The sequence below is a fragment of the Gymnogyps californianus genome, chromosome 24, assembly GCF_018139145.2.
Source record: "Gymnogyps californianus isolate 813 chromosome 24, ASM1813914v2, whole genome shotgun sequence".
Classification (NCBI taxonomy): domain Eukaryota; kingdom Metazoa; phylum Chordata; class Aves; order Accipitriformes; family Cathartidae; genus Gymnogyps; species Gymnogyps californianus.
Genome location: NC_059494.1, coordinates 1,330,246 through 1,356,503, shown reverse-complemented (window position 1 = coordinate 1,356,503; position 26,258 = coordinate 1,330,246). Strand labels below are relative to the sequence as shown.

Below are 26,258 nucleotides of genomic sequence, written 5' to 3'. Positions count from 1 at the left end.
CAGCAGGGAAGGGGTTGTGCTAGAGTAGCCCCAGTGCCCTGGCTTTGCTCAGTGGTGGAGGGACCTCTCTGGGGATTACCCGGGTGCCACCAGGAGAAGAGTGCTGATTGTGGAGGCTGAGGTCCAGGAAGGGGTTGGCATCGGCACTGCCAGTCCTCTGCTATGTGCCGGGCAGAAAGCGCAAGTCCGAAAGGCAGAAGCTGTTTCCGTGAAACATGAGCAGGTTTAGCTCGCTCTGTCGCCGCGCTGACGAACACCTCGCTGGTTACTCGCAGCCCCACGCTCTGCCAGCCCTGCCCAGGCCCAGAGCAGCAGCATGCTTGGTTCTTCCCCAATTCCTTATCACTCAGCAACCAGTAAAGCATTTCAGGGAGCGAAGGGAGGCCACCGATGCAAACAGATTCCCTCTCACCTCCCATGCTATTACCCTGAAAGACACCTGTTATCCTGAGCACAATACAATTTCTTTGGAAACTGAGTTTAGCACTGCTTTGATCCCTGCATCCTTGGTAAATTCTTCAGCAGAACAGAACTGTTGGTTCCAGGAGAGATTAACACCGAAGTTGCATCTTTTTTAAAGTGACCTCCAAAGCTGTGCGTACAGCTCTGCTTCCCACTGCTTGACAGGGGATGAAGTCCTTTTTTTGTTGTTTTTTTGAAGAACAGGACAGTTTCTTTTTTCACTTGAAAGACTCCAACTCTGCATGTCTTTGTTTTGCTCCATGCCCTTTGAAACAGGCAGAGCCAGCAGGCTCCAAGACCCCCCAGCCCGAGTGAGCAACAGGGGAAGGTTTTAGACAGAACTTTCTTGTTTTTTCTTTTTATTATTGTTCTCACTAAAACCAAATTCAGCAACTCCCTGGCACACACATGAAAAACTCTCCTTGCAGAATGCCTCCTGAACAAAGCTGAAGTGTGCCTACATTACATCTTTACACAGCCATCTACAAAACACTGAAAGCAAGACCTAGTTTTTCTGAGATATTTCTGTGGCCAAGAGGTAGAGAGAAAAACGCCTCATAGCAGTCTGCCATCGAAAAGAACTGGAAAGGACAAATGCAGAACCACCCCGTTTCTCTTTTGCAGAGTGCTGTGGAAAGGGACACGACTGCTCCCCAAAGCACCCCCAAAGGCAGTCCCGACCCCAGTGGCGGGGTTCGCCTGCTCAGGTGCAGCACCTTGTTACTGGGAAGGGAGAGGCAGGCAGAGGCCCCTGTGCAGCTTCACAGATTGAGCCGGTGGTTTCTCACTTCTCCCCGTGGTTGGAGAACATAGAGCTGGGCTGGAGAAGGCAGCAGAGGACGGCCAGTCTTGTCGGAAATCAGGAACTGGCTGGAGGATTCTTGGCTTGTGGGGCAACAGTGCTGTAAAAAGAAAGAGACAGTCACGTCCAGCAGGCAGGCAGGACACCAGCAGCCATAAGAATATGAAGAACCAGGGGCTCCCTCAAATAAAACCTCACTGCTTGCAGCAGGAGAGCAGCTTAGACAAGCACACTTTTCAGCGTGCTGCGCAGACTACGGAGCAGCACACACCAGCCCCCGTGGGTGTTGAGACAGCAATCTTCGCAGCCACACCGCCGCAAAAACCACTAAAAATGCCCTGGGCTGCACAAAGTGTGACCCTGCCACGCGGGCAACTGGGAAAACACAGAACCTGAACCAGAAGTGTCTAAGGCAGAGTCATTCTGCAGAGACAGAGGCTCTGTTTGCTGTGGTGGTTTTATCAGGGATGGGCATTTGGGAATTTTCTCACTCCTACCCAGTCAGACTCCAATACCAACACCGTTCTCAGGAGAGACAACTACACTAGACTCAGACGATCTGCTGGAAGATATTTTAGTAGCTGTAGTTCAACTGCAAACATACAAAAAAGCATCATCGTTCTGCTAGTGCTTATCTCTATGGGACTCTGCTCCAAAAGAGCCACATACATGACAGAGAACAGCAGCAAACGCAGCCTCTCACCTACTCCATCTCAGCAGCAGCATCTCACTCCAAATGCCTTTGACACAACAAAGATCTAATGTATTACACAACCAAACCTCCCTTTTTAAATAAGGCAATAAATTATTTTCCAGTTACCCTTTTGTAAACAAGATTATTCGCTTCCCAGTAAACAAAGCCAGAAGATCACTGGAAGGCAAGCAGCATGCTCTTTCAAACAATAGTCTAGAATCATATTACTGAGATAACTGCTTGGCATATTTGCGCTGGGCTGCATTACATCACCAAAGCCTCTGCCAGCCAGAACGGTCGCTCAGATAAACAGGCAGTGTCACATCCCCTCGCTACCTGCGGCCCTGAGCAGCGTTCAGCTGATCCTTCATGGCTATGGCATGTTTGAGCAGGCTGTCAATGCTCTTGAAGTACACGCTGCTGTCAGTCATGTTCTTTATGGCACTGAAAGAAGAAAAGAGGGGGGTGGAGGGAGAGGGAGGACTGGTTAGTATTTCCAAAGGCATCGTGGTTTTAGAGCACGCACCCCCTGACAGAGAGGACTGTTAATAAACCTCAACTTTATGCATCTTCACACACGAGCTAGCTGGTGGGTGGATTTACTGCAGGAGAGCGGCAGGTCCGCACTGCACACAGAACCGGGGAAGAGCTGGCACGCTCATCCAAGTGAAGCCCCCGAGACTGACGGTAACGGTTCAGAGAGCACTGCCTTGCACCCTCACACCCCCCACCCCGACTACGCTCTCTCCCTGGCTTGCACCAGGGAGGCGTCAGGGAAGCGCAGGTGGCTTCTGCTTTGTTTCTACCACAACACCTCTGCCTGCGAACACAGCCCTCCTGCTTGGAGGAGTCTCTTGTACCTGCAGGCGTACTCCACGGTGTAGATGGCTCCTTGGCTTTGCTCCTCCCAGCTCTGCATATCAGACTGAAAGAGAAGAGAAGGCGGCGGCGTTAGGCACGCACCGGACAGACGCAGCAGCGCAGCCCACAGCGATACACCCTGCCAGCCCTGCCCAAACAAGGGCTCTGGCTGCTTTTCACTGGAAATGGTGTTTGGATTCTGTCTCCCGCTTGACAGCCTGTGACGCACTCCGGGCTCCGGGTGCCACGCACTAGCATTTTAAAAAGAAACATTTATTGTGTGTATTTCTGGAAGGGCTACTGGTTCAGGCCAACACTTTGGATACTCTGGCAAAATTCCCCTTGTTTTTAGATGTTTTAGCCCACGAGCCAGCGGAGAGCCACGGTCAGTCAGGCTTCTAGCAACCAGCGACTGCGCCGAGTGCAACGGACTAGCTGGAAGTTTCAGGGTACTCAGATCTCCCGGTGTGTCTGGCCCAGCAGGCAGCCAGGATCTGAACTCACACAGCTCCTGCGGAGTTCAGTCCTTAGTCCTTCATGCAAAACCAGGTAAAAGGTTTTTCACAGCACTGAAAGTTCTCGTTTCATTAGACCTGCCATTCATAAACCGCAAGAATCCCTGTCCTCCAGTCTGCTCTGGCGTCCGATCCCAAGCCGCAGTCAGCACTGCGCCCTTCCTTTCACGAGCTTGGAAGGAGCCCTGTAAACTTCACACAAACGCAAGCAGCACCGCATGCAGCCAGGCCTGGCATGGGACATAATTGTGCGCTGTAGCTCCAAGGAATGGGAAAACCAAACAAATACACAAATCACAATGAAAGCGCAGCTGAATCCAGAGGTGTAGCTCAATAGACAACTATTTCAAAAGTCCTTAAGTAGTTTGGGCACTCTTTAAAACATATTCTCATGGGAGTTAGTTTTCCAGTCTATTCTGCTGGGTCTCATTACAAGCCAGAGGAAATCCAAGGGCCTCTTTCTGCGAGTGAAGGAGGTCGGGTAGGAGCTTGGACTGCATCCAAATCACTTCTGCTGTTCAAAGCCTGCCCTACATCAGGACGCTTGACCACATTGCTTTAAACTACAAAAGAAACAAGCCTCTACATGCAACGCTCTAGGCAGTTCTCTGCAGGAGAGGGTCCTTCGACCCACGACTCACAACCCCACAGAGACTGCGCTCGTCCCAGAGCCCAATCGCGTTTTACACGACTGTACCTGTTGCTGGGAACACGCTTTGCGTGCAGAGGCGGCTGCAAAAGACGCAGAAACTTTCCCGCAGCTCCTCACCCTGCTCTCTCTGAGAGGTGCCAGATGATCTTTAACAACCATTTAGACCCCGACATCGCACTGGCTCAGTCGTATGTGTCACAGCCGCTTGCCTGTGGTCCTGCCGTTTCTGAGCACCAGCAGATTTTAATCATTGCCCGGTATCGGAGCCAGTGATGTCTGTTCCCAGCACTGCCACCACTTCCTGGGATTTTCATGTCCTTAATTAGGAACAAGAGCCTTTCCCTAGAGCTCCTCACTTCTTAATCTTTTCTTGATGTCCTTTCTTCAAATTCCCAGGACACGCCCTTGGATGCAGTTTAAGAACTAAAGCCAGCTATTAATATACAATAGCACTAATGATATATTACTGTTGCTTGGAAGTAAGTTAATGAGGAGATGCAAGTTCTCAAAAGGCCAGGCGAAATCCAGGAAGGCCGCTCTGTGCGGAGCGGGGCTTAGCAGCGCAGCTACGACGCGCGGAGGCAGCGAGGGCCTCGCATCACGCTGTATCTGATCTGGGAGGTGGTAAATCTGCTTGGAGAGTTTGAGACGGTGAGGAAGGTATTAAGATTATTGTTTTATCAAATCACAGAAAGTTGCTTGTTGTAAAGGCATGGAGGTGACCTTCTCCTTGCAGAAACTTTTCTCCCAGCCCCCTCCCTCCCAATTTTTCCCAGGTTTAATCCCCTGGGAATTTCAAAGGCTGCGTCTCAGGAGAACTCAGCCAGCCAGAGACAGAGTTGCTGCATGGCTGAAGGAAAGCTGGAAACCACCAATAAATCCTGTTTCCTTTATACATTACCTACATCTTGGGACTAAATTACCTGAGAATGGATCCACACAGAACGTTTCTTTTTCTTCTTTTCTGTTCTGAAGAATTAAAACTACCTCACTTTAATGCCTTTGCTCTGATTTAGATAAAACCTGACAGCGTTTTCACGGTGCACAGCCCTGCTGACACCCTCCTGTTCCAGTCTCTAGCCACAAAGCCGATGGGCTCTGGCAGAGCAACCCAAAATATTCATCCCCATCTAACTGAACGCTCTGCTGTGACGCTGGCTCTGTCAGGGCCCCGAGCACATCCCTCCCTCCTGGGGTTTGGCTGCCTGGGCTCGAGGGCTTGACAGGCCCAGCCTATTTCCTGCAAACAGCAATGCCTGAAACTGGGATAAAATGAGAGTGGGATCAAGGACAACAGAGAGAACCTGGCCACAAGCCCATTACCAGCAGCCTGGCAGCACAGTCAGGACACTGGCCTAACCGAGTTAGGTTTAACTCTCCCAGTTCCTACCAGGGACTGGTTACCAGCAGGGAGGACAGCATGCTCCCAAACATGATGCTGCAGCCTTGGAAAAAATGAACTCGGGAGCTGATGAGGCTGGAGGAAAAGTCACTAGCAGCAGCTCTGGATCTGCTGTTGTTCCAGCTGCCACAAATAATTTTCTTTCCGTTTTCTCCCAGCTCTTGCCACATCAGCGCACCATTAAACACACAGCCAGTAACGAGGAAAGCAGTTAAGAAGCTGGAAGTGCCCATGCAGTGGGCAAAAAGAAACGGATGTAAACAGCAGCGCCTCCAAGCAAGCATCAGGAAATGTTTTCTAATGCTAGAGAGACAAACAGGTACTGGGGTGGCACTGGGGCAGGTCCCTGCAGTGCCCCGGGGCAGAAGGCACCGCGCGGTCGGTTCAGCTTGGTCCTGACGTGCACCGTTACTACACGGCGAGCTCTTCCTCGTGTACAAAGGCCACCGCTGCTCCAGCTGGGGCTAGCGGCCAGGGCAGGAGGGAGGCTGCAAGGCTGAACATGAAGGCATCAAAGACCAAAGGTATGATGCTTGTGACGGCTGCAGTCACATGGGGGGATGCAGGGTCCTTGTATTTGCTGCTGGCATCCACAGGACAGCATGACCTCCTTTCTCACAGGAAGAAAGTGGAAAACAGCAGCAATTTTGGCTACAAAAGAGAATTCTCTGGGATGGCTGCAGCTAGGAAATGAACTTAGATGAGCCAGAGAGGTCGCAGAACACTGCGGATAACTGTGATGAGCATGCCGAGCAGGGAAAATGAGAGAATCAAAGGTTTTCAGAGATCTTGCCTGGCATAAACCCCGCTGCCTAACAACACGCTCTGTGTCCTGCGCCTTCACTCAGCTGTTGCTTCCATTAGCGCTTCTGCGCTGCCCCTCGTCCTCATCCCGTTACACACCGTTCAGTGATGGAAACTGATCTCTTCCCTCTGCATGACTTGTCATACAATTTGCTCAATTTCCTTTTGTTCAGGACACATTCCCTGAAACCAGGACTATCTTGATTAAATGAAAGCAAGTGACAGCTCAGGAATAATATTACAAACCTGTCTCCTGCATGCCAGTGATGCAATCGCATCAGCATGTGCTATACACACACATATACATCTCTATATACCTACCATCGCACGCAGATACGTGCATAAAACGTTAATAAATAATTGAATAATAAAAAGTCACAATCCAGGTTAATTTGGAAACCAGGGCTGTAAAGCAAAGGTGAAAAATGGGGCCTGACAGTGCATTAGCATAGACATGAAGCAGTAATCTATTCATGAGACATCACTCCTAATGAATCATGACTGGCAGAAGAGGGAGAAGGACAACAAGGCTGGCATTAAAGTGTCTGTGCTCCGTGCTCTGGAGGAAAGGAGGAACACAGCTGTGAGATGCGATTCATTATCCCGCTTTGCCTCATGTGGGCTCTTCGCACTTGTTTCTTCACGCTCCCCCTTCCCTCCTCTCATCCTCCCCGTTATTTTATGTAGGAAATAAAAATCTCACAGCGTAGGCAGGGGTAATAAGATTTAACATCTCCCTCCTCCCTGTACAAAACAGACTACACATTTTTCTTTGTCTCCACATGCAAGTCCAGCCGTGTGAGCTCGGGGTTGGACTCTCAAGCTTTTTTCCTCAGGTCCGTAGGTAAATTTGCAACGTCCCCTCATCCCCTCCAGCTCAGACCGAGCCAGGGTACCGCAGCACCTCGTGACCCGATGGCTGATTTCCTCCCTCCTTCCCGCTTCTCCCCAGGGAGGTGAAATAGAGACGATGTGCCAAGTCAGGAAAACAGCTTGTGCTCGACTGCGTCACAGCTCTGGCATCCGAAGCGAAGCACGACTCACCTTGTGCTGTGCGAGCTCCGGGAGGGATCTCCGCACGTGCTCCTGGAGCCGGTACAGTGCCACTGAGGGCTCGTTGGCCAGGACGTACATGCTCTCCGTGAATTTGTCCGTAACTGCAACAAGAAAAACAACAGAGTTATGGAAAGCAGAGAGCAACAGGGGGAAGGCGGGGTTGGAAAGGGTCCCCTGGAGCACTGGTCCTGTCCCCAGCACAGCAATGGAGAGATCAGAGCAAAACCCCATATATTTTTTATAACTAGTCTGTTAACAAGGACGTAAAAGCAAAATCCCACTAAACAGGCAGTTCTGTTTCCACTGTCCCCATAACAGCATCAGCAGCCAGCAATGAGCGTGGCTCCAGCCGCAGACAGACCAGCCTGGGATGTCACCGCCTCCATGGTCCCCTACGAGCTCTGGTTGTTCTGGTTTCAGGAACCACCTGGGTTATTCCCGACACTGGGCCCTTTCTGACCCGTTTGGAGGGGGCCAGGAGATGAGCAGAGCCCAGCAGAGGCCTGGCTCCTGTTCCTGCAGCCACCCTACTCGGCTGGGAGTGCCGGCATCTCCCAGTCTGGAGGCTCCCTGTCTCGTTACCGTGCCGTTCAGGTTCATCTCTGCTCAGGGCCTCCAGCTCTCCTGCGTCTCAGTCACCCCCCAGCTGCGGGGTCCTTCTGTTGCTCCCCTCCGGACACCTCTCACCAGGTGACATCCTAAAAACATCCACGGAGGAGACACGGTGGCTGCAGACCAGGGCTCGGGAAGCGTCGGTGCCGTTCTGAGCTGCCTGCTGAGCCGATTCCCCTCCCTCCACCCCTCTCATCCTGGCCCAAGCTCTGTCCGGGCCACCCTCCATGCAGGGACACCTGCACAGCTACGTCACAGCTCCGATCTCTCTTTCCCTGCAGGTTTGCAAGGAGAACGCTGACAGCTCCTAATAATTAAGAGACGCAAAAATCGGAGATCGTTTCATTGTTCATAGTGGGGGGGTGAATCAGGGAGCGTTTTCACCAGGCTGAAGGGAAACACCTTCCAGCTTCTGCATAATTTTCTATTTTAAGGAAAAGGATTCTCTCCTCCTCTCTTCAGAGCCTTTGTTTTGGTGACAACTGCTCGGGTACCCCAGTTCTGTAAGGCTGGCAGACAGGCCGAGCCTTCTGAATGCAAACGGGAATAAACACAAAACTTTACAGGAATAACTATACCCACCCGGGACAGACACAGCTGCTGTCCGTCTGTCGGTGCTCCTGACACGAGTTATCCCACAGACCCTCGCAGCGGGGCGGGTAAAGAGGGGACGAGTCAGGACAGGGGGACACAGGGCAGCTCCCCACAGCAAGGCCAGGCTCCGAGGGGCTGGGGGGGGCCCCCAGGGGTCCCGCCAGCTCTGCCTGCCCCAAACTGCGGGGTCCTGTTGGGGAACGTCGTCCCCTGCCCTGTCACGACCTCCAGCTCCCCATCGTGACTAAACCCACGGTGCCTTTTTGGGGCCCTGCTGTGACTGCAGTGCCCTGTCACCACCTGCGACACCCTGTCACCATCCACCCGGTCGCAACTTGCCCTGCCCCGTCGTACCTTTCTCAGGGGCCCTGTCGTGACTTCTGCTGTCGCTGCAGAGCCCTGTCGTGCCCGCGCCCTGTCACGACCCGCAAAGTCCTGTCGCGACCGGCCAACTCAGACCCGCAGAAGCCCTGCCGCGACCAGCCCCACGGCTGCCGAGCCCCACCGAGCCGCCGCGCCCCGTCCCCTCCCCGTCCCGCTCCCACCTTTCTTCACCTTCAGCTGCATCTCGGGCTCCTCCATCCCGCCCCGCCACCACTTCCGCCGGCGCCCGCCAAAACCGCCCCGGCCGGAAACCGCCGCGGCGCCTCCCCCTCCCCGCTCTCCGCAAAGAGCCCCGGCTGGAAACATCACCCCAGCGCGACCGTTCCGCCTCAGCGCCCTCCTCCCTCCCCCCCCGGGCCGAGTGCCCCCCCCGGGCTGTCCCCCCACCCCGGGGCCGGGCCCACACCGCGGGCGAACGTCGGTGGTGCCCCGGGGCGGCCTTCCCCGGGTCGGGCCACTGCATCCCTGCTGTCCAAGCCAGCCCAGCCATGGGGCGGGGGGGCTGTGGTGTTACCACCATCTCCCCTTTCCTCATCGGTGCCCCCCCCGGGGTCTGTGTGTGGAGGCCTCAGGCGGACGAAGGCCTCGGGCACCCAGCACTGAGCCCCCCCGGCTGCCCCAGTGCTGTACAGGGGGAGTGGGGACATCACTGGGGACCTTGCCAGGCCGTGAGGCCCATGGGTGTTCCCCCCCCCCATGGACCCCCCCTTTCCACCGGCCACTTGTCCCCTCACAGCCCCGCCATGGCACCATGGGCCTGTGGGTCCGGAGCGCTCCACCCCCAGGGCTGCGGGGCCGAAGCCGCTCTCCTCAGATGGAAGCGGGACGTGGGGCCCCGTGCGGGGTGAGGGACAAATGGGGGGGTGTCTGTGTGTCCGTCCTCCCCCCCATGTCAGTGGGGACCTGCTGTCCCATGGCCACCGCCACACCGTCCCCGTCCGCCATCCCACGAAAGGAACTGTCGCTTTAACGCCAGGCTTTCCGCCTCGCCCGGCCTCCATGCCGTCAGCGGGCAGGTGGAGCTGGACGGGGAAAGGGGGGGCCCCTGCTGTGCCCCCCCATCCCGCTCCCCTCAGGCAGCCCCCCAGTCCGGCTGGGCCCTGCCAGGCCGCCCCGGCTGAGGCCGGAGGAAGGGGAAGTACCGGGGCAGGACGCGGGAACTGGGGGCCCCCGCACCGGAGGATGCCGGGGGTGAGCCCAAACTCCACGCCGGGTGAACGGCGGCTTGGCCAGAGCCGGGACGGGCCCCACCGGCCAGCCCGGGGACGGCAAGGCAGGCAGGCATGGCTGGAGACAGCAGTGGGGTGGCTGGGGAGAAGGGGGGGGGGGGTTCCCTCGGAACTGTGCTCGGATGAGCAGTTCGGAGATGGTCCCGGTGCAGCTTCGCAACGCTCCCGTGACGGGAGCTTTTGTCCGCCGGTGGCGAGGGGAGTCTGGCCGGAGAGGGGAAGCGGGACCCCAAACTGCGCTGCCGGCATGGAGGAGTTCGGTGACCGCAAGCGCTCGGTGCTCAGGGACTCGGCAGCTCCCCCCCCCCCGCTGCCCTCTCCATCCTGGGAGGTGTCCCCACTTTTTTCCCCCTTCCTAACGCGTTGTTGTGTGGCAGCTGCCCCATGGAAGGTGAAGAAGCAGTCGCTCGTCTTGTAGAGACCCCCCCGAACGATGGGGACGCCCAGGAGCTCCCGAAAGAGGGTGAAAACAGAGCCGAGGGAGCAGCAGCCGCAGAGGAGCTGGCTGCGACCGGCGACACGGGGGACAGCGGTGCTCCCTCGGGGCATCTGCGGCTGGACCAGGACATGCCATGCTTGGACCACGGGGACGGTGAGTGCTGGGGGTGACGGGGTGGTGGGAGCCAAGATGGGGCATGCGCGGACCCGGGATCCCGTAGCGTCTGTCCCCCTGTAAACTGGGATCAACGTGCCCTCCACCCTGGGGTCGGGGTGCTTGCCGTGCCGGTTGGGTCTCGTTGTGCCCCGTGTGGAACCCAGCCTGCTCCCCAACAAGCGGAACCGAGGTCCCTAATGGCCGCCCTTGTTTTGTAGGTGGAGCAGACACTCTCCCAAAGCCCTCGACTGCCTCCGTGGACAGGGAGAGGAGCACCGAGCTCTCGGCCCTTGACAGTGAGTGTTGCAGAGCCTGGTGCTCACAGATGCTCAGCCCCAGTGGGAGACAGGCGTGGGAGAGGTCATCTGGGTCTCTCATCCCACAAAGGCAGCTCGAAAAAAGTCTTTTACTGCTGCCGGTCCCTCCGTGATGTGGCAAGGCCAAGTCCAAATCCAGACCTTGGTGATGACTTGTGCCAGCAGTGAGAGGTCGCTGCAGCTCCATGCAGTGGAACCGGAGATGGCAAACTCTTTTCACATACTTTCCTAATTAAACTACGAATCGCTTGTTGAAAACACATTAAGGTTTCCAAGTGGAGCTCTTCAAGGGTAGGAAATATGAGGATGAACTTGAGTGCATCCCCCAGGCTGTCCTCCGCAGTATATCGTGTGCAATTATGCCATTAATGCCAGATCCCTGCCTCCCGCAGTGCCCCAGATGGACCCTGCCCCTCCTTGGGCAGCTGTTCGGGCCGTTTTATCTTCCCTGCTCAGCTGTTGGTCCCTGCGCACTGCTCAAACCTCAGTCTCCAGGCTCTTTACTTGCAAGGGAATAATTCCTTTTTTGCAGGACTCAGTTTTTGCCAGCGAGAGGAGGCAACAGCTTCAGATAAGGTGCACGAGACCTGAGCTTTCATGAAGCTCTTGGCCTCAAAGTCAGTGTAGTTCCTCCCTGTGCACAGAGGAGATGTACCCTGACTCTCTGCTTTCTCTGGAACAGGCTTCCCGCTGAAGCACTCGAACACGCTGACGAACAGGCAGCGAGGCAACGAGGTCTCGGCCCTCCCAGCCACGCTGGACAGTGAGTACTGCCGGGCAGAGCAGGCTGTGCATCTCAGACCGCAGATGGACGTGGGGTGTAGAGGGAACAGAGGGACAGCGGGGCTGGAGCCTCCCTCCGTCTCCTGCTGCCGTGCCGTTCGGTGCCCACCGAGGCGGTCTCTCAGGCTGCTCCCTGCAGCGCCGTGGCTCTCAGCACTCGCTGTGGCTGGCCGTCCCCACCGCTGAATGGCAGAAGGGTGTTAGTTACAGATTGGGCTTTTGGGGCTCAGATGGGGGCTGGCCAGTTACCACCTCCCCAGGACCCACCCCTGCAGATGGTGGGTGCTGAGCTGGGGAAACGTTTTGTCCTGATGGGTGAATTCTTTCTGTCCCCCAGCATTGTCCATCCACCAGCTTGCTGCCCAAGGTGAGCTCAGCCAGCTGAAAGAGCACCTTCAGAAAGGTACGTGTCTCTTTGGGTTCTCACCCCAGATCACGTGGAATCCTGCCAGGTCATAGCACACTCTTTGATAAACCCTCAGCTTAGTTTTACAGCCTTTGCTGGGTTTACTGGGAGGACAGGGAGCAGAGGGGGCTTTACCCTTCCTATTGGCAATGTCTCATCCACGTTTGTGCAGGCGAGAACTTGGTAAATAAACGTGACGAGAGAGGTTTCACGCCGCTGATCTGGGCTGCAGCCTTCGGAGAGATCGAAACGGTCCGTCACCTGCTGCAATGGGTAAGGCCACGCTCAGGCAGCACCTCGTTAACAGGAGACTTCCCATCTCCAGTCCCAGTGGCTGCCAAATTGTCCAGCACCGTCCTGGTACCATCTCAGCCAATCTTTCCCATGGCACCAAGCAGGACACGTTTGCAGAGCTAATGGCTCAGACGCTGTCGGATGCTACTCCCCACTGGGCTATGAGCTAAGTCAGGAGCATGAAGAGCCTTATCTCACAGCTAGCAATAACTGTTGGTAATTAAATATCTGCTTATTGGTAATTTGAGATCAGGCTTATCACTTGGGCCCTGTAATCTGCCAGCAAATGTGCTTGCCGAGGTATCGTTGCAGTTAATGAACTCGTTGCTGCATCGTCCTTGAGTGCCGGGCTTGCAGTCGAGGACTGTCTGGGGGTGAGCAGGAACCAGATCCTCCTGCGCTCTGGATCAAGCTGCTTCCCAAAGCTCAGTCCCACATCCATGTGTGTTCAACTATCAGCGAGCACTCATGCCACATAAGCGCTGGCCAAACTCTTGCTCTGTTACTGTATTAGCAGCAAAATTGCAATGCATTACCAGAGAGACAAACAGAACCCAAAATAAATGAGGCGATACATTGATAAAGGCTATAATGAAGTCCAGGAGAGGTCCATGGCTGGCAGGGCTTGGAGGACAGGGAGGTTTTCTAGGTAAATCAGTAACAAAAGAGACGGTGGATACTGTACAGGCATCTAGACACAGCCGGTAACACTGTTACTAGTGATGGGAAAAAGGGCTGAGTAACAGGAACCATCAGACTGAGTTTACCGACACTGGAGAAGGGCTTTTGAGTCCCCGCCTGAGATGTCTGATGATGATTAAAATATGCCCAGTAAGGACTTTGGTAAGGAGAGGTCACTGGGAACGTGGGAGCTGTCTCTGCCCCATCAGGCTGTCGGAACTGGGCTCCATGATCAGCCCCCCTGGGGTACCCAGCAAGGCTGTGCTGAGCGCCCCGGGGCTCCTTCGCCCGTCGGGGCTAATGCCTGTGCCGTCCCCAGGGCGCTGACCCCCACGCGCTGGCGAAGGAGCGGGAGAGCGCCCTGTCCCTGGCCAGCATGGGCGGCTACACCGACATCGTCATCATGCTGCTGGAGAGGAACGTGGACATCAACATCTACGACTGGGTGAGTGCCGCCGGGCACAGGCTGCTGCGGGGACCGCGCCAGCGCTGGGAGCGACACCAAGCCCCGGACGGGGCTTCGCAAAGCTCATGTTAAAAAGCAGCAGTGAGTTCAGGTCGTTCTGGGCTGAGTTAGCAGCAACGCCTTTCTCCTAGATGCTTCCCAGGCTCGCAGCGCTCGTTTGCCTGCTCATGCTCAAGCAGTTTCGAGAAATTAATCTGGATAATAATTTTAAATGGTTTCCTCAGTTGTTCACACTGGTGATGTTACCAGCCACAAGGAAACAGCGCCCAGAACTTAAGGTTGTCTTTAAAATTACACAATTTAAAAGTTATTATATTGCATACAGAGAATAAAACCTGCGCAGAGCCGCTCTGTGAGAAAACACCCAGCCCAGAGCTGGGAGAGGGCAGAAGGGAGATCCCAGCTGGCTGGGGATCTACCGCTCCGGGAGAAGCAGGAGCTGCGTGAGCATGGCCCTGTGCGAGGCCGGCAATGACACAGCCCCTTCCCTTTCCCTGCAGAACGGCGGCACTCCTCTGCTCTACGCCGTGCGCGGCAATCACGTCAAGTGTGTCGAGGCCCTACTAGGTAACGGGGAAGATCTGCACTTAGTCCTTGGCCTCGAATCGCTGTTTGTTGGTAACCGCCTCGGGGAGAGAGCGTGACACTCCTGGGGGGAGAAACTGAGCAGCCTGGGGGTGTCACGGGGGGCTGCCCAGCCAGGACGGGCACCTTTTGGGGGTCCCCTCGCCCTGTGCCTGACCCGGAGGGGACGCCGTGTCGGCAGGGGAGCACCGTGCCCTGATCTCCACTGCCTGCTTGCAGCTCGCGGCGCCGACCTGACGACCGAGGCAGATTCTGGCTACACCCCGATGGATCTGGCCGTGGCCCTGGGACACAAGAAAGGCAAGTGTCCCCTCCGTGCCTGGCAGGGAGCCCTGCCTTCCCTCCCTGGAAAGCCTCCAGGCAAGTTCTAGCTTCCAGCCCTGCTTGGGGCTTTCTTTGACCTTCCACCACAGCTCCCTGCTCTGCCACGCAGAGAAACCGAGCCAGAAAGATGGGTCCTGTTCCCCTTGATCCCTCTCCAAACCAGAGCTGTGCTGGAGATAGGGCTGGGACAGGGGAGATGGGGACAGGTCCCTGGAGAAAGGGGTTTTCCAGCCTCCCACTGGAAAACAGGAGCAAAATCATGACCAGGTCCTGTCCACAGCTTCTCACAGGCTTGGCTTCCCTGAATTTCACTTCTCTCCCCTCTTGTTAGTCCAACAGGTTATCGAAAATCACATCCTCAAGCTATTTCAGAACAAGGAGCTGGAGTGATGCGGCAGCTCGCGCTGCACTGCTGCAGCACCAGCGCTTCTCCCGGCCAAGGCAGGGCTCTCCTCTGGGACCACCGCGGCCTCACCCAGCCATCCCGAAATGGGCAGCGGCGCGATGCTTCGAGCAACGAGCACGCGGAGGAAGCCAGGAACCGCCTGCCCTCGCTGGATCTGTGCCTCTCCCGGAGGGTGGCACGGCCACAGTGCCTCGCACCCGAGGACACTCATTCCTCAGGGCAGCTGCATTTCTGCCCTGTCCGGGCTCGGCCGCTTCGTGCGTGTGTGCATTCAGGTATTGCATTATTGGAAGTAAACTCTAAAGCAGCCACGTGGAGCCCTGTCCGTTGCCTTGGCCTGTCACAGCTGCCAGTCCCCGATCCCAGCACCAGCTACTGGGGAACTGCGAGGGGAACTGGGCCAACCAACCTCTTCAAGGCCTGCACCCTCCCAGTGCCCTGGTATTTCTCTCCAGAGCTGCCTCTTTGAAGAGGGAAGCTCCCTCTTATGCCCATAAACTTGCCAAGCCCTCCCTGCACACAGTGCTATAACCAGCCAGGGAAATATCCATAGGCAGGAGCAAAACCCTGCAGGAAGCATCACCCTGCCAGCCGGGAACACAGCACGGCCCCGGCCGACAGCCGGCACGCCGCGATCCCGAGCCGGAGCCCCGCGAGGCCGCAAACAGCCGCTCCAAGAAGTTCAGGGGTGGTTAGCAAAGGCGAGAGACAGCCAGAGCCCACAGCACATGGAGGGGGCACTTCTCCTCTCTCCTGCTCAAGCCACGCACCGGCACGGCCATGGCAAACTCCGGAAGGCTCGGTCCCGGGGTGCCACTTGCCCAAGGAGCAGCCGGGAAGGAGCGGGGACACCATTTATTTGCCTGGTTACCCAGGCTGTGTCCCACCAAAGGCTCCGAAGTCCAGCACGTGGATCTCTGCACCAGTGTCCCTCTGTCACTGCCATCCCGTGGGGTGGGGGGCCCCTCTCAGCGCCTCGGGGTGCAATTGAGGGCAGCACGTCCCCCCTGGCAGGGTTTGCTGTCCTGTTTTCCCCATGGGGGAACGCAGGCGATGGGGGAGCGGCCCCCCACGCTGTCCCTCGCCACTACCCTAGAGCCTCTCCCCCAGCACCCCGAGGTGGTACACCACGATCCTCCCGAAGAAGTCAGTGCTGTTCTCAAAGGTGATCTTCAGCTTATCCAGCACCGTCTCCTCCACCTGGAATCTGTGCGGGGCCCGTAAAGGAGAAAAATAGGCAGGGAGATGCCACGACACGTGGGAGACCTGCTCCGAGGGGGCCCACGTGGGGCTCACACCCCGGTGTACCGCAGCCGGCGATGTCCGGATTTGCTCCAGCTCTGCTGAGTAGCTATAGCGGTAGCAAAGTGCCAACAGGCACCCGCAGGTCTGTCGTTTAAATTGCAGCTCTGCCATCGTCCCCGCTGCCCCTCCGCAGCCGCGGGTGGCTCTGAACCCACCCACCAAGCCGTTCGATCCAGCCCACACCACGGCAAAGGATATCTGCATGGCGTTGATGTCCTCGGGGTACAGGTCGGCTATTTTCACTGGTTCTTCGCCTGTTCTGCAGCCTGCGGAAGGCGAGGGTGAAAATAGGCCCAAATACCTCTGAGCCTCACAACAAACAGCTGCGGGATCCAGCTGTGGGTAAACTGAGGCAGAGGGGACCCCATGCCCCCAAACCAGCTCCTCACCTTCCAGCGTGCACAGCCGGCTGGAGAATCCCCCCTGGAACTGGATGTGGAGCTGCGAGACCTTGACGGTGCGGGCGAAATCCAGGGTGACCCACTGGCACGGGCCCTGAAGGCAGGAACGACACCGGGGCTCCGTCACGGCGGGGAGAGCGGGGCGCTGACCATGCGCAGGGCTCCTGTCCCCTGTGCACGGCTCCCCTCCCACCCCTCCGGCTTTCCCCGTCCTCGTCCCCCCACCTGGTCCGAGTTCCAGCACGTCTCCTCGCTCGCGTCGAACATGTGCTTCTTCCCAAACTGTTTCACGTCCCGGTTAAGCACGGAGCTCACCCTGCAGGGACGCGTGCCACCATCCCGGGGACGCGATGGGGACAGCGTCAGCGATGGGACCTGAGTCCCCCGCAGGGCCAGGGCACAGCGTGTGGCACCCAGGAGGGACCCGCCTGGGGGTGGTGGCCACAGCACCCCGCTGCCTGCTGTCCCCTCGGGGGGCCGGGACTCACCGCGTGGCCGTGTCGGCGCAGATCAGGGGCTCCACGGGCATCGCTGCCTGCAGCCGTGCTGCCTTCAGAGACACAACGAGGGGCAAAAATGGGGACACCCAGCAGCAACGGGGACCCTCTGGCAGCATTGGGGACCCCTGAGCAGCAATGGGGACCCTTGGACAGCACTGGCGACCCCCGGAGAGCACTGGGGGCACCCTGGCAGCACTGGGGGCTCTCCGGCAGCATTGGGGACCCTTGAGCAACATTGGGGACACCCTAGCAGCACTGGGAACCCTTGAGCAGCACTGGGGGCACTCTGGCAGCATTGGGGACCCCCGAGCAACATTGGGGACCCCCTAGCAGCACTGGGAACCCTTGAGCAGCACTGGGGGCACCCAGGAAGAACTGGGGACCCCCGGACAGCATTGGGGGCATCTGGGCAGTGATGGGGACACCCTAGCAGCATTGGGGGCATCCGGCAGCACTGGGGACCCCGAAGCAGCAATGAGGACCCCCGGGCACCACTGGGGACCCCCAGGCAGCGTTGGGGGCATCCGGGCAGCCATAGGGACACCCTAGCAGCATTGGGGACCCCTGAGCAGCAACGGGGACCGGCGGGCAGCACCGGGGACACCCCGAACAGCATTCGGGACCCCCGGACAGCACATCCGGCAGCACTGGGAGCATCCGCGCAGCACCGGGTACCCCCGGGTCCCGGCCCCGCCGCGCCCCGCGCCCATCCCCGTCGCCTCCGGCCGCCGCGCACTCACCGCCCGCCCGGCGCAGGAAGCGGCGGAACTGCTTCCCCGGGACCCAGGCGTCCGGGAACGCCCCCCCCCCCCCCCCCCCCCCGCCGCAGCGCTCCGCCCTTCCCCCCCGCGGGAACCCAGGCGGGCGGAGCGCCCTGCCCCCCCCGGCGGGGATGGGGGCATGCAGCACCCCAGGGCACCCCCATGCAGCACCCCCGGCCCAGCACCTCCGTGGGTGCCGTCCCCCCCTCTGCAAAGGCCTCGCCTTGCTCCCCCCCCCCCAGCCGCCCACCCGGCCCCTGCACGGTCTTGGGGACGGGGGGGTACACCCCCCACCCCGGCCTGGCTCCAGGGGGGGACCCCGCCGGGCCCTGGGCTGGGGGCGGCTGGGTGCCCTCCTGGGCCAGCTCTGTAGGTGGCACTGGCGGAGCGCGGCTGAAAATAGCAGCGGAGAGAGACCGCAGTGAGGGCCCGGCGTGCGGGGGTGTGCAGGAATCCTTGCACGGCCCAGCATCCCTGTGTGCTCCAGCATCCCGCACGTCCCAGCATCCCTGTGTGCTCCAGCATCCCTGTGTGCTCCAGCATCCCGCACATCCCAGCATCCCTGTGTGCTCCAGCATCCCTGTGTGCTCCAGCATCCTGCACATCCCAGCATCCCTGTGTGCTCCAGCTTCCCGCACATCCCAGCACCCCTGTGTGCTCCAGCATCCCTGTGTGCTCCAGCATCCCGCACATCCCAGCATTCCCGCATGTTCCAGCATCCCTGCATGCTCCAGCATCCCCATGTGCTCCAGCACCCCTGTGTGCTCCAGCACCCCGCATGCTCCAGCATCCCTGCACGCCCCAGCATCCCTGCACTGGAGGATCCCTACATTGCAGCATCCCTGCACACTCAAGCACCCCCACAAGCTGGAGCATCCTTGTGCTGCAGCATCCCTGCACACCCCAGCGTCCCTACACACTCGAGCATCCCTGCACCGGAGCATCCCTACATTGGAGCATCCCTGCATGCTCCAGCATCCCTGAATGCTCCAGCATCTCTGTGCTCACCTCAGCATCCCTGCACACCCCAGCATCCCTGAATGCTCCAGCATCCCTGCACGCTCGATCATCCCTGCATATTCCAGCTTCCCTACATGCTGGAGCATCCCTGCACACCCCAACATCCCCCTCGATGCAAGTCACCAGCACAAAGCACGGGGAAATCCAAGCCCTCCCTGCCGCCTCTTGGCCAGCGCGGCAGGGCCGGCTCTACCGCGGGCACCCCCGGCCAGGCAGGGCTGAGCTGCCCCCCCCCAGCCTGCGAGGGAGCCGCGGGGAGCCCGGAGCAGCTCTGTGGGGAGAAATCGCCCCCCCCTACACACACATATAACACGGCAGCTGCTTAAAATTATCCTTCGCAGGCATATGGTGCCGCTGCGCTTGCCCACGGCCCCGGGTCTTTGCGGATGGGCCCCGGTGCTCGGCGAGGTTGCCAAGCCTTGATCCCGTGGTGGTCCCATGTCCCTGGCCGGCCCCCGCTGCCGCCTTGCTGGGGGAGGCAACACAAGGCAACGGCACAGCGGCGTTCTGCAGCCCCCCCAAACCCCCCCGGGTGCTGGGCTGCCTGCATGAGTCACGGCGGCCGTGGCGAGGCTGCCTGCGCTCAGCCACAAGCAAAAATAAAACCAGCCGAGCGCTGCAAAGCCGTCACCTCCCCCTCGCAGCACGGCTCTGGGGGCTCGGCCCCCGGCTGGGGCTGCGCACACGCCTGCACGCGCGTGCCAACGAGCACACACGAGTGTGCCCGTGCATGCACACGCGTGTGGTGACACACACCAACATGCGCCTGACACACTCCGTCTTCCTCCTCCTTCCTCCCCTTCTCCCCCCGCCGAGTTTCGCCTGAGAAATTGGGTCAAAAACCGCAGGAGCCTTAATTGCCCCTCGGCTCATCATGCATCAGGGACGGGTCTGCCATTTGTGCCGCCACCGCCGCCTGTGTCACCTCCTGCCTGCGCCTGCCGGCACTGTTCCCCCTCGCCCCGGTGACCCCCCTGGCCCCTCCTGCCCTGCCCGCCTTGGGGGGAACCGGGGGTTAGCACTCCGGCCCTGGGGCTCTTCGACCTCAGCATCTTCCTCATCCTCCTCACTCTCGAGGAACGAGGCGGGCGGTAAATGCAGCTGTTTCACGCCGGGCTGTGCCGGGAGCAGCTTGGCGGCGTAGGCTCCCGGCTGCCATCCAGCCCGGCACTCAGCTGCCCGCCGGGGGGGCCTTTGCATTTTATCCAAGAGCTAATAGAAAGGCTGGTGCCAAACCAGGCACCGGCACGGATCCAGACCCCCCGCTCCCACCGGGCATGAGCTCCCACCCGCGAGCCGCCGGGATGCTGGCCCTGTGCCGGTGCGGCTACCTCGTGCCGGTGGCACAGGAAACGGGTGCCGGTGCCTTTTGTACGGCGGGTGCCAGCGTGTGAGTTTTGCTGAGCAACCCCGGCTGGTGCCGGGAGCTGCTTCCGAAGAAGAAGTGGGTGTTGTGCCCTTCGCCGTTAATTACTTGCGGCGATTGATTTCCACTTCCGTGTAAACACTGGAGATTACCGGTGAATGCGGCACAGGCGTTATTCAATGCCGTGGCCTCTCTGCCCTACACAGGGCCCTGCCTGTTCTCTGGGATGCGCCTCTGCCTTTATTCTCCCTGCCTGCACAGAGGAGCCGGGGGTCCCAGGGGGGCCGGGGGGCCGGGAAGGGCAGGATTTGGCACAGCCGGTAATTAATGCTAAGTAACAATGTGGTGGCATCTCCGCGCTGGGAAGGAGCTGTGCAGGGCGGCGACGGGTGCAACCCTCTGGAAGGGGATAGATAAAAGGATATAATTATAATTATCTTATTATGGCCCTGCTTTTAAGCCACAAATCGACCTTTCCTCCCGAAGGGGTGAGGGCACGGGCTCGTGGCCGCGTTGCTGCAGTGCCAGTGTCCTCCCCGCCAGTGCCACCATGCAGGGGTGCCGGAGACGCGGCACATCAGCCGTGAGCAGGCGTGGGGATACGATGTGCTGTTAATGAGCTTGGCTCTGCTAACGGGAGATGCTGCTCGGCGTCCCCGCGTGGGCAGTGCTGGGGGGCAATTACCGCCCTGGCTAATGAACCAGCGCAGTGTCCCGCCGGCCCTGCTGCTAATTATTGCCGGTGTCAGAGAGAGGCTGACCGGGGTCGGTGTCCCACGCGCCCGCTCCCAGTCCGGTGCCAGCCCTGCCAGCTGCTCCCCCAAAATCACCCACCGGCACCGCGGCGGGCACCAGGGTGCAGGGTTGGGCCCTGCCCGCAGATGCTGAGCTGGTGGCATTGCCACCCAGGAGAGTCCCCGGAGGAGGGGACCGTGGTGGGTCGCAGCCCGTGTCCCCAGTGCAGGGTGGGTGCTGGTGGGGCTGGGTGCTGCGGGAGGGCGAAGGAGCGGGTCCGGCTGCTGGAAGGGGGAAGGGAAGGAGGCAGTTGCCATGGAAACAGAAAATAAAATCAATGCATCCTGCCGGCGGGTTTGGAGGGAAGTTGGGCCTGGCCAGGGCAGGGTCCCTGCGTCCCCAGGGGGGATGCTGCAGCCCCCAGCCCGCACCCCTCCGTGCCCTCGCCGCCGTGCCCAGCTCGTGCTGCGGGGTGGGTTTGGCCCTGGCCAAAAGCAGAAGCAAGCTGCGGCCGGGGCGAGGAGCAGCAGGCAAGGGGTCGGGGGCAGCATGGAAGCGGGTCCATGGTGCCAGGTCTCAGCCCGTCCCCTCCGGAGCAGACCCCAGGTCACGGCATCCTGCCCTGCTCCAGCCCCGGCTTCAGATCAGCATCCCAGCCAGGACAGGTACCAGCTGCCGGTTCGCTCTGCCACGGAGCCGTCTGTCCGTCTGTCCGTCTGTCCGCCCTCCCGCCCGCTGCCTGTCCCCGTGCCAGTGCCCCGAGCGCTGGCCCCAGCTGCGGTGGCAGAGGCCTCATTAATAAGCCGCTCTCCCGATGAATGTGGCAGCTCTCCTGGAACGGGCTTCATTAGCCGCCGGCGGACCTGAGCGGAATAACAAGCGGCTCCGTGGGGCGCGGGACGGGGTCCCCCCGTGCACCCCCGGCGATGAGGGGACTGGGGGACACGGCTGCGCTCCAGTTGCGGGGAGCTGGGGAGCCCCTTGCGGTGCAGGAAGGGTCCCTGGCACCCTGGCCCCCGGTGCTTAGCACTCACGGGATGGCAGCGGGGATGCTGCTCAGCACCCTGGTCACGGCACCGCAGCCTCAGCTGCCAAACCGGGCAGCACCGGAGCTTGGGAGGCTCCTGGCCTTGCCGCCCCCCAAACTGGCTCTGTCATTGGGGTGACAAGGGTGCTTCACCACCTGCTCTTGCAGGGCCAACCCCTCCATCCCCTTTGGGACTCTACGGTGTCCCCATGCTGTGCGTTGGCCACGTCACCTCTCTATTGTGGCTCTTGATGGGAGTGAGACCTGGCTGAGACCTATCAAACTCATGTCACGTGGCTCCTGGCCCCTCTGCTGTCCCCTGGGTGGCTGGGGCCAAGCCAGGGCTGTGCTGGAGCTGTGGGGACCCCCCCTCAGCTCCACGCTGCAGCCGGAGCTCCGCCGGGTCTCCCCGGGGGCAGCGGCGGGTCCCTGCCCTTCGCAGCGGGAGCCCCTCACCGTCGCCGCCGCGCACCCCAATTGCCAGCGGCCGCCTCCCCGCGTCCCTGTCACAACAAAGGAAAACATCTCTGGATGGAAACTGCAGGAGGGTCGTCACGGCAACACTGCTGCAGGATTTCACCAGAAACCCAGCGTTCGGGCTCAAAAAGACACTCGGGTCCCTGCTCGCCCCAGCAGATGCCGGTGCAAAACCCACCGGGGCTGGGGCCAAGTGAGCAGGATGGAGGGATGGAGTCACCCCAACCACTGCCACCCCGGGGGCCACCCGGCCTGTCCCCGGTGGGGTTGGGGACATGGGACACAGCAGGGACCCAGTGACGGCGGGTGCTGCCTCGTGGGAGCAGCTCAGGGCAGAGCTGCCGGTGCTCTCGGGGCGATGCCGCAAGGACGGGCTGGACGTGGGGCTGGGGGTGTGGAAGGGACCCTGAGCTGGGCAAGGATGGGGACATGGGGACATCCCTCCGTGCCAGGTGGAGCTGGGTCTCCCACCCAGATGGAGAGATGGCCACAGTGGGATGTTGGGGCTCCAGGTTGGGCCCGGGGGGACAGGGGGACCCCATGAAGTCACCTCCCAGCTGGAGGGACCAGCCAGGGGGACACTGGGGCTCCAAACTGGTGCCAGCGGAGGAGCTGGTCCCCACCGCCCCCCCATCGCAGGCTGCGGTCCCCGGGTGCGGAGCAGCTGCCGGCACGGGGAGGCGGGCGGGGGGAGAGGTGTCTATTAAATCCCCATCCATAAACCGCGCTGGCTGGTGTCTGTTATGACATTTATCTCCACTCGAGAGGAGAGCTCCGATAACTCACTGCCGGCACCTTCCTCAGCAAGACAAATGGCTGGCGGCAGAGCAGCCACGCTGCCGCCGCCGGGGCCCAGCCGGGGCCCTGTTTCCCCCCGGGAGGTGGATGGGTGGGTGTCCGGGGTCCCTCCACTCTCCCCTCACCTGCCCCTGGCTGCTCCCAGCCCACGAGGAGGTTTGAGTCCCCGAGCGGCTCCGGCTCCGCTCTCCCGACAGCCCCTTTGCTCCGCGGACCCGTCGTGGGTCAGGGTCAAGGCTGGGGGCAGCTTCGTCACCGCGCCCTGCGCTCGTTAGCGAAGGGTGGCCCACGGGAGGTGGGTGCCAGGGAGAACCCCCTCCCGCCGCTGAGTGCGGGAAGGAGCTGGGCTCCCGGATGAACCCATCTAATCCCCAACCCGTGCATGATGCGTTGTGCGGATCAGACCCGGCTTTCCGGATGAAGCTTAGGAAGATGAAGAGCGGGAGGAAGGGTTTGGGCAGCGGGCAGCCCCACTGGTGGAGGCAGCAGGCGGGTGGGATGTGGGTCTTGCTGTGGGTGCAGGACCCAGCTACAGTGGTGGGCAACGGGAGCATCTTCACCCCAAAGGGTGCCCAGGCCGTTGCATGAGCGGGGCAAGCGTTTCGGAGCCGGCCCCATCCCGCCGCACGCGGGCAGCGGTTCTGCCTCCACCGTGAGCCATGCTCATCCACGCTGGACCATCCTCTCCAGGCACATGGAAACGACGCAGCACCCTCCTTCCAGAAAAACCCCAACCAGCACCCATGGATGCATCCCTTTCCAAAGCAGGATAGCAGGATCAGAGACTCGTAGGGTGGCAGCACCGGCCACCTGGATCCGCTCGGAGCGGGAAGTAGCCGGGATATCAGGGTGCTGGCAAATCCCCTGGGACACTCTTCCCAATCCTACTTGGCAAACACCATCGGGGCATTAACCCCTGTCGCCGTCCCCCACGCTCGGGCACCTACGTGGGGACGGGGACGCCAGCTGCAGCCACATAAAGAAGGGGAACAGAAGGGCTCTGTGCGCCGGCAACGCCGGAGTTGTGCCGAGGGGGTTCACAAAAGGCAGGAAACGCCGCGAAAAGTCTGGCACAATGGAGTCGGAAATGAGAACTTTGCTCTCGGGTTTCCGCGGACTCATCCTATGGGGAAAATGAAGGGGGGAAATATTTTTTTGCCGGTTGTTGCCAAGCCGTGGGAGACAGGGTGGCATTCTCCATTCACCGGCGGGAAGGTGACCCCCCCGCCCCCCCAAACCCTTCCCAAGAGCTCAGCGACGGTTTCCTCCCTCGTTTTGGGGATCGTTTCTGGTATCGCAGCTCCCTGGAGTGTCTCACCCATTTTATTGGGGTTGTTCAGGCTTTTTTAAGCCTTCATCCATCCATATGGGGGCCGTACGGGGGTGCGGAGGGGCTGGAAGATGCTGCTGGTTGCAGCCTGTGTGGCTTGGGAGGGATTTTGGGGTGCGGAGGGGCTGGAAGATGCTGCTGGTTGCAGCCTGTGTGGCTTGGGAGGGATTTTGGGGTGCGGAAGGGCTGGAAGATGCTGCTGGTTGCAGCCTGTGTGGCTTGGGAGGGATTTTGGGGTGCAGAAGGGCTGGAAGATGCTGCTGGTTGCAGCCTGTGTGGCTTGGGAGGGATTTTAGGGTGCAGAGGGGCTGGAAGATGCTGCTGGTTGCATCCTGTGTGGCTTGAGAGGGATTTTGGGGTGTGGAAGGGCTGGAAGACGCTGCTGGTTGCAGCCTGTGTGGCTTGGGAGGGATTTTGGGGTGCAGAAGGGCTGGAAGATGCTGCTGGTTGCAGCCTGTGTGGCTTGGGAGGGATTTTGGGGTGCAGAGGGGCTGGAAGATGCTCCCGTTTGGAGAGACCCTAAAATCCCGCTGGGTCCCTGGGCATGGACAGAGGGGGGCAGGGGGGCTGGGGCAGGGGGGCCCCGCTGCGGTTTGGGGGGGCTGCAGAGGGGCTGGTGCTGCCCTAAAATTCTGCTTGGATGCAGCCGGCTCCCAGCGCAGGGATGCGGGGGGGGGTGCGGTGCATACGGAGGGGGGGGGCACGCCGGACCCCCCACCGACCCGGGGGGGCTGCGGATGAGCTGGAAGGGACCCCCCCCCATCCCCTCTTAGGGGGGGACCCCCCCCCCGCTATTACAGGGACTCCCCCCCAAACCCCTGCCAACCCCGGCTGCGGGGGGCTGCGGTGCCTGCGGCGGGGGGCGGCCCCGCTCGATGGGGAGGGGGTGGCCCCGCCGGGGCGGGGGGGGGGGGGGCGGCCCCGGTTGGGGGGGGGCGGCGCATGCGCGGCCGCCCCTCGCCCTGCGCCGGGCAGCGCGGCGGGGCGCGGAGCGGGCGCGGGTTCGCCGCCGCTGCGGGCAGGTGCGGGCGGGCGGGCGGCACCGGCGGCACCGGCGGGGGGCCGCGCCTGCCGCCAGCCGCGATTGGCCCGGCCCGGCCCGGCTCGGCCCCCTCCGGGGGGCCCGGCCCGCTGCCCCCTCCGCGCCTCGCTTTTAAGCCCCCGGTGCCGGCGGGGTGCTCGGCTCCACCGGCGGCGATGACCCTCTGTGCGCCGTGAGCACGGCCCCAGGTACGTGCGGCTCCGGTACCGGCATCGGCTCCGGTACCGGCTCCGGTACCGGCTCCGCCCGCGCCGCGCCCCCGCTGCGGTGCCCGGTGCCGGGCCGGGTGATGGGAGCACACGGGGATGGGGAACGGGGACGGTGGCACCGCTACGGCAGGAGCGGGACGGATCCGGGCTGGGGGACGCGGTGGGGACAACGGGGCTGTCAGGGCTGGGGGATGAGGGGGCTGGGGGGGGGGACACTGGGATCGGGGCTGGGGGACACTGGGATGGGGGACACTGTGGGTACCAGGGTGGACAGGGATGAGGGATGCTGGCCCTGGGGTTGGGGAGATGCTGTAACGGAGGGCTGGGGACACCGGGGGACTGGGGCTGTCAGGAATGGAGATG

At 60.5% G+C, this 26,258-nt stretch overlaps 3 protein-coding genes across 3 annotated transcripts; 1 reads left to right on the top strand and 2 right to left on the bottom strand.

Annotated features, from left to right (window-relative positions):
• Positions 1-806: 806 nt before the first annotated feature.
• On the bottom strand, positions 807-9,041 carry BORCS8 (BLOC-1 related complex subunit 8). The gene is made up of 5 exons (XM_050910631.1): positions 9,000-9,041; positions 7,237-7,349; positions 2,819-2,883; positions 2,295-2,402; positions 807-1,364 (listed from the first exon to the last, which is right to left on the bottom strand). Exons 1-5 carry the CDS (start codon positions 9,034-9,036, stop codon positions 1,322-1,324), a joined length of 366 nt encoding a protein of 121 aa, XP_050766588.1. The 5' UTR covers positions 9,037-9,041; the 3' UTR covers positions 807-1,321.
• Positions 9,042-9,949: 908 nt separating this feature from the next.
• RFXANK (regulatory factor X associated ankyrin containing protein) lies at positions 9,950-15,229 on the top strand. Its single transcript, XM_050910547.1, has 10 exons — positions 9,950-10,029; positions 10,445-10,659; positions 10,881-10,958; positions 11,662-11,742; positions 12,100-12,165; positions 12,341-12,441; positions 13,463-13,588; positions 14,110-14,176; positions 14,414-14,494; positions 14,850-15,229. Exons 2-10 carry the CDS (start codon positions 10,452-10,454, stop codon positions 14,906-14,908), a joined length of 867 nt encoding a protein of 288 aa, XP_050766504.1. The 5' UTR covers positions 9,950-10,029; positions 10,445-10,451; the 3' UTR covers positions 14,909-15,229.
• Positions 15,230-15,806: 577 nt separating this feature from the next.
• Positions 15,807-17,159, bottom strand: NR2C2AP (nuclear receptor 2C2 associated protein). The gene is made up of 5 exons (XM_050910657.1): positions 17,119-17,159; positions 16,856-16,946; positions 16,619-16,724; positions 16,428-16,495; positions 15,807-16,133 (listed from the first exon to the last, which is right to left on the bottom strand). The coding sequence occupies exons 1-5, from the start codon at positions 17,157-17,159 to the stop codon at positions 16,017-16,019; spliced, it is 423 nt and encodes a 140-aa protein (XP_050766614.1). The 3' UTR covers positions 15,807-16,016.
• Between the last annotated feature and the right edge of the window lie 9,099 nt (positions 17,160-26,258).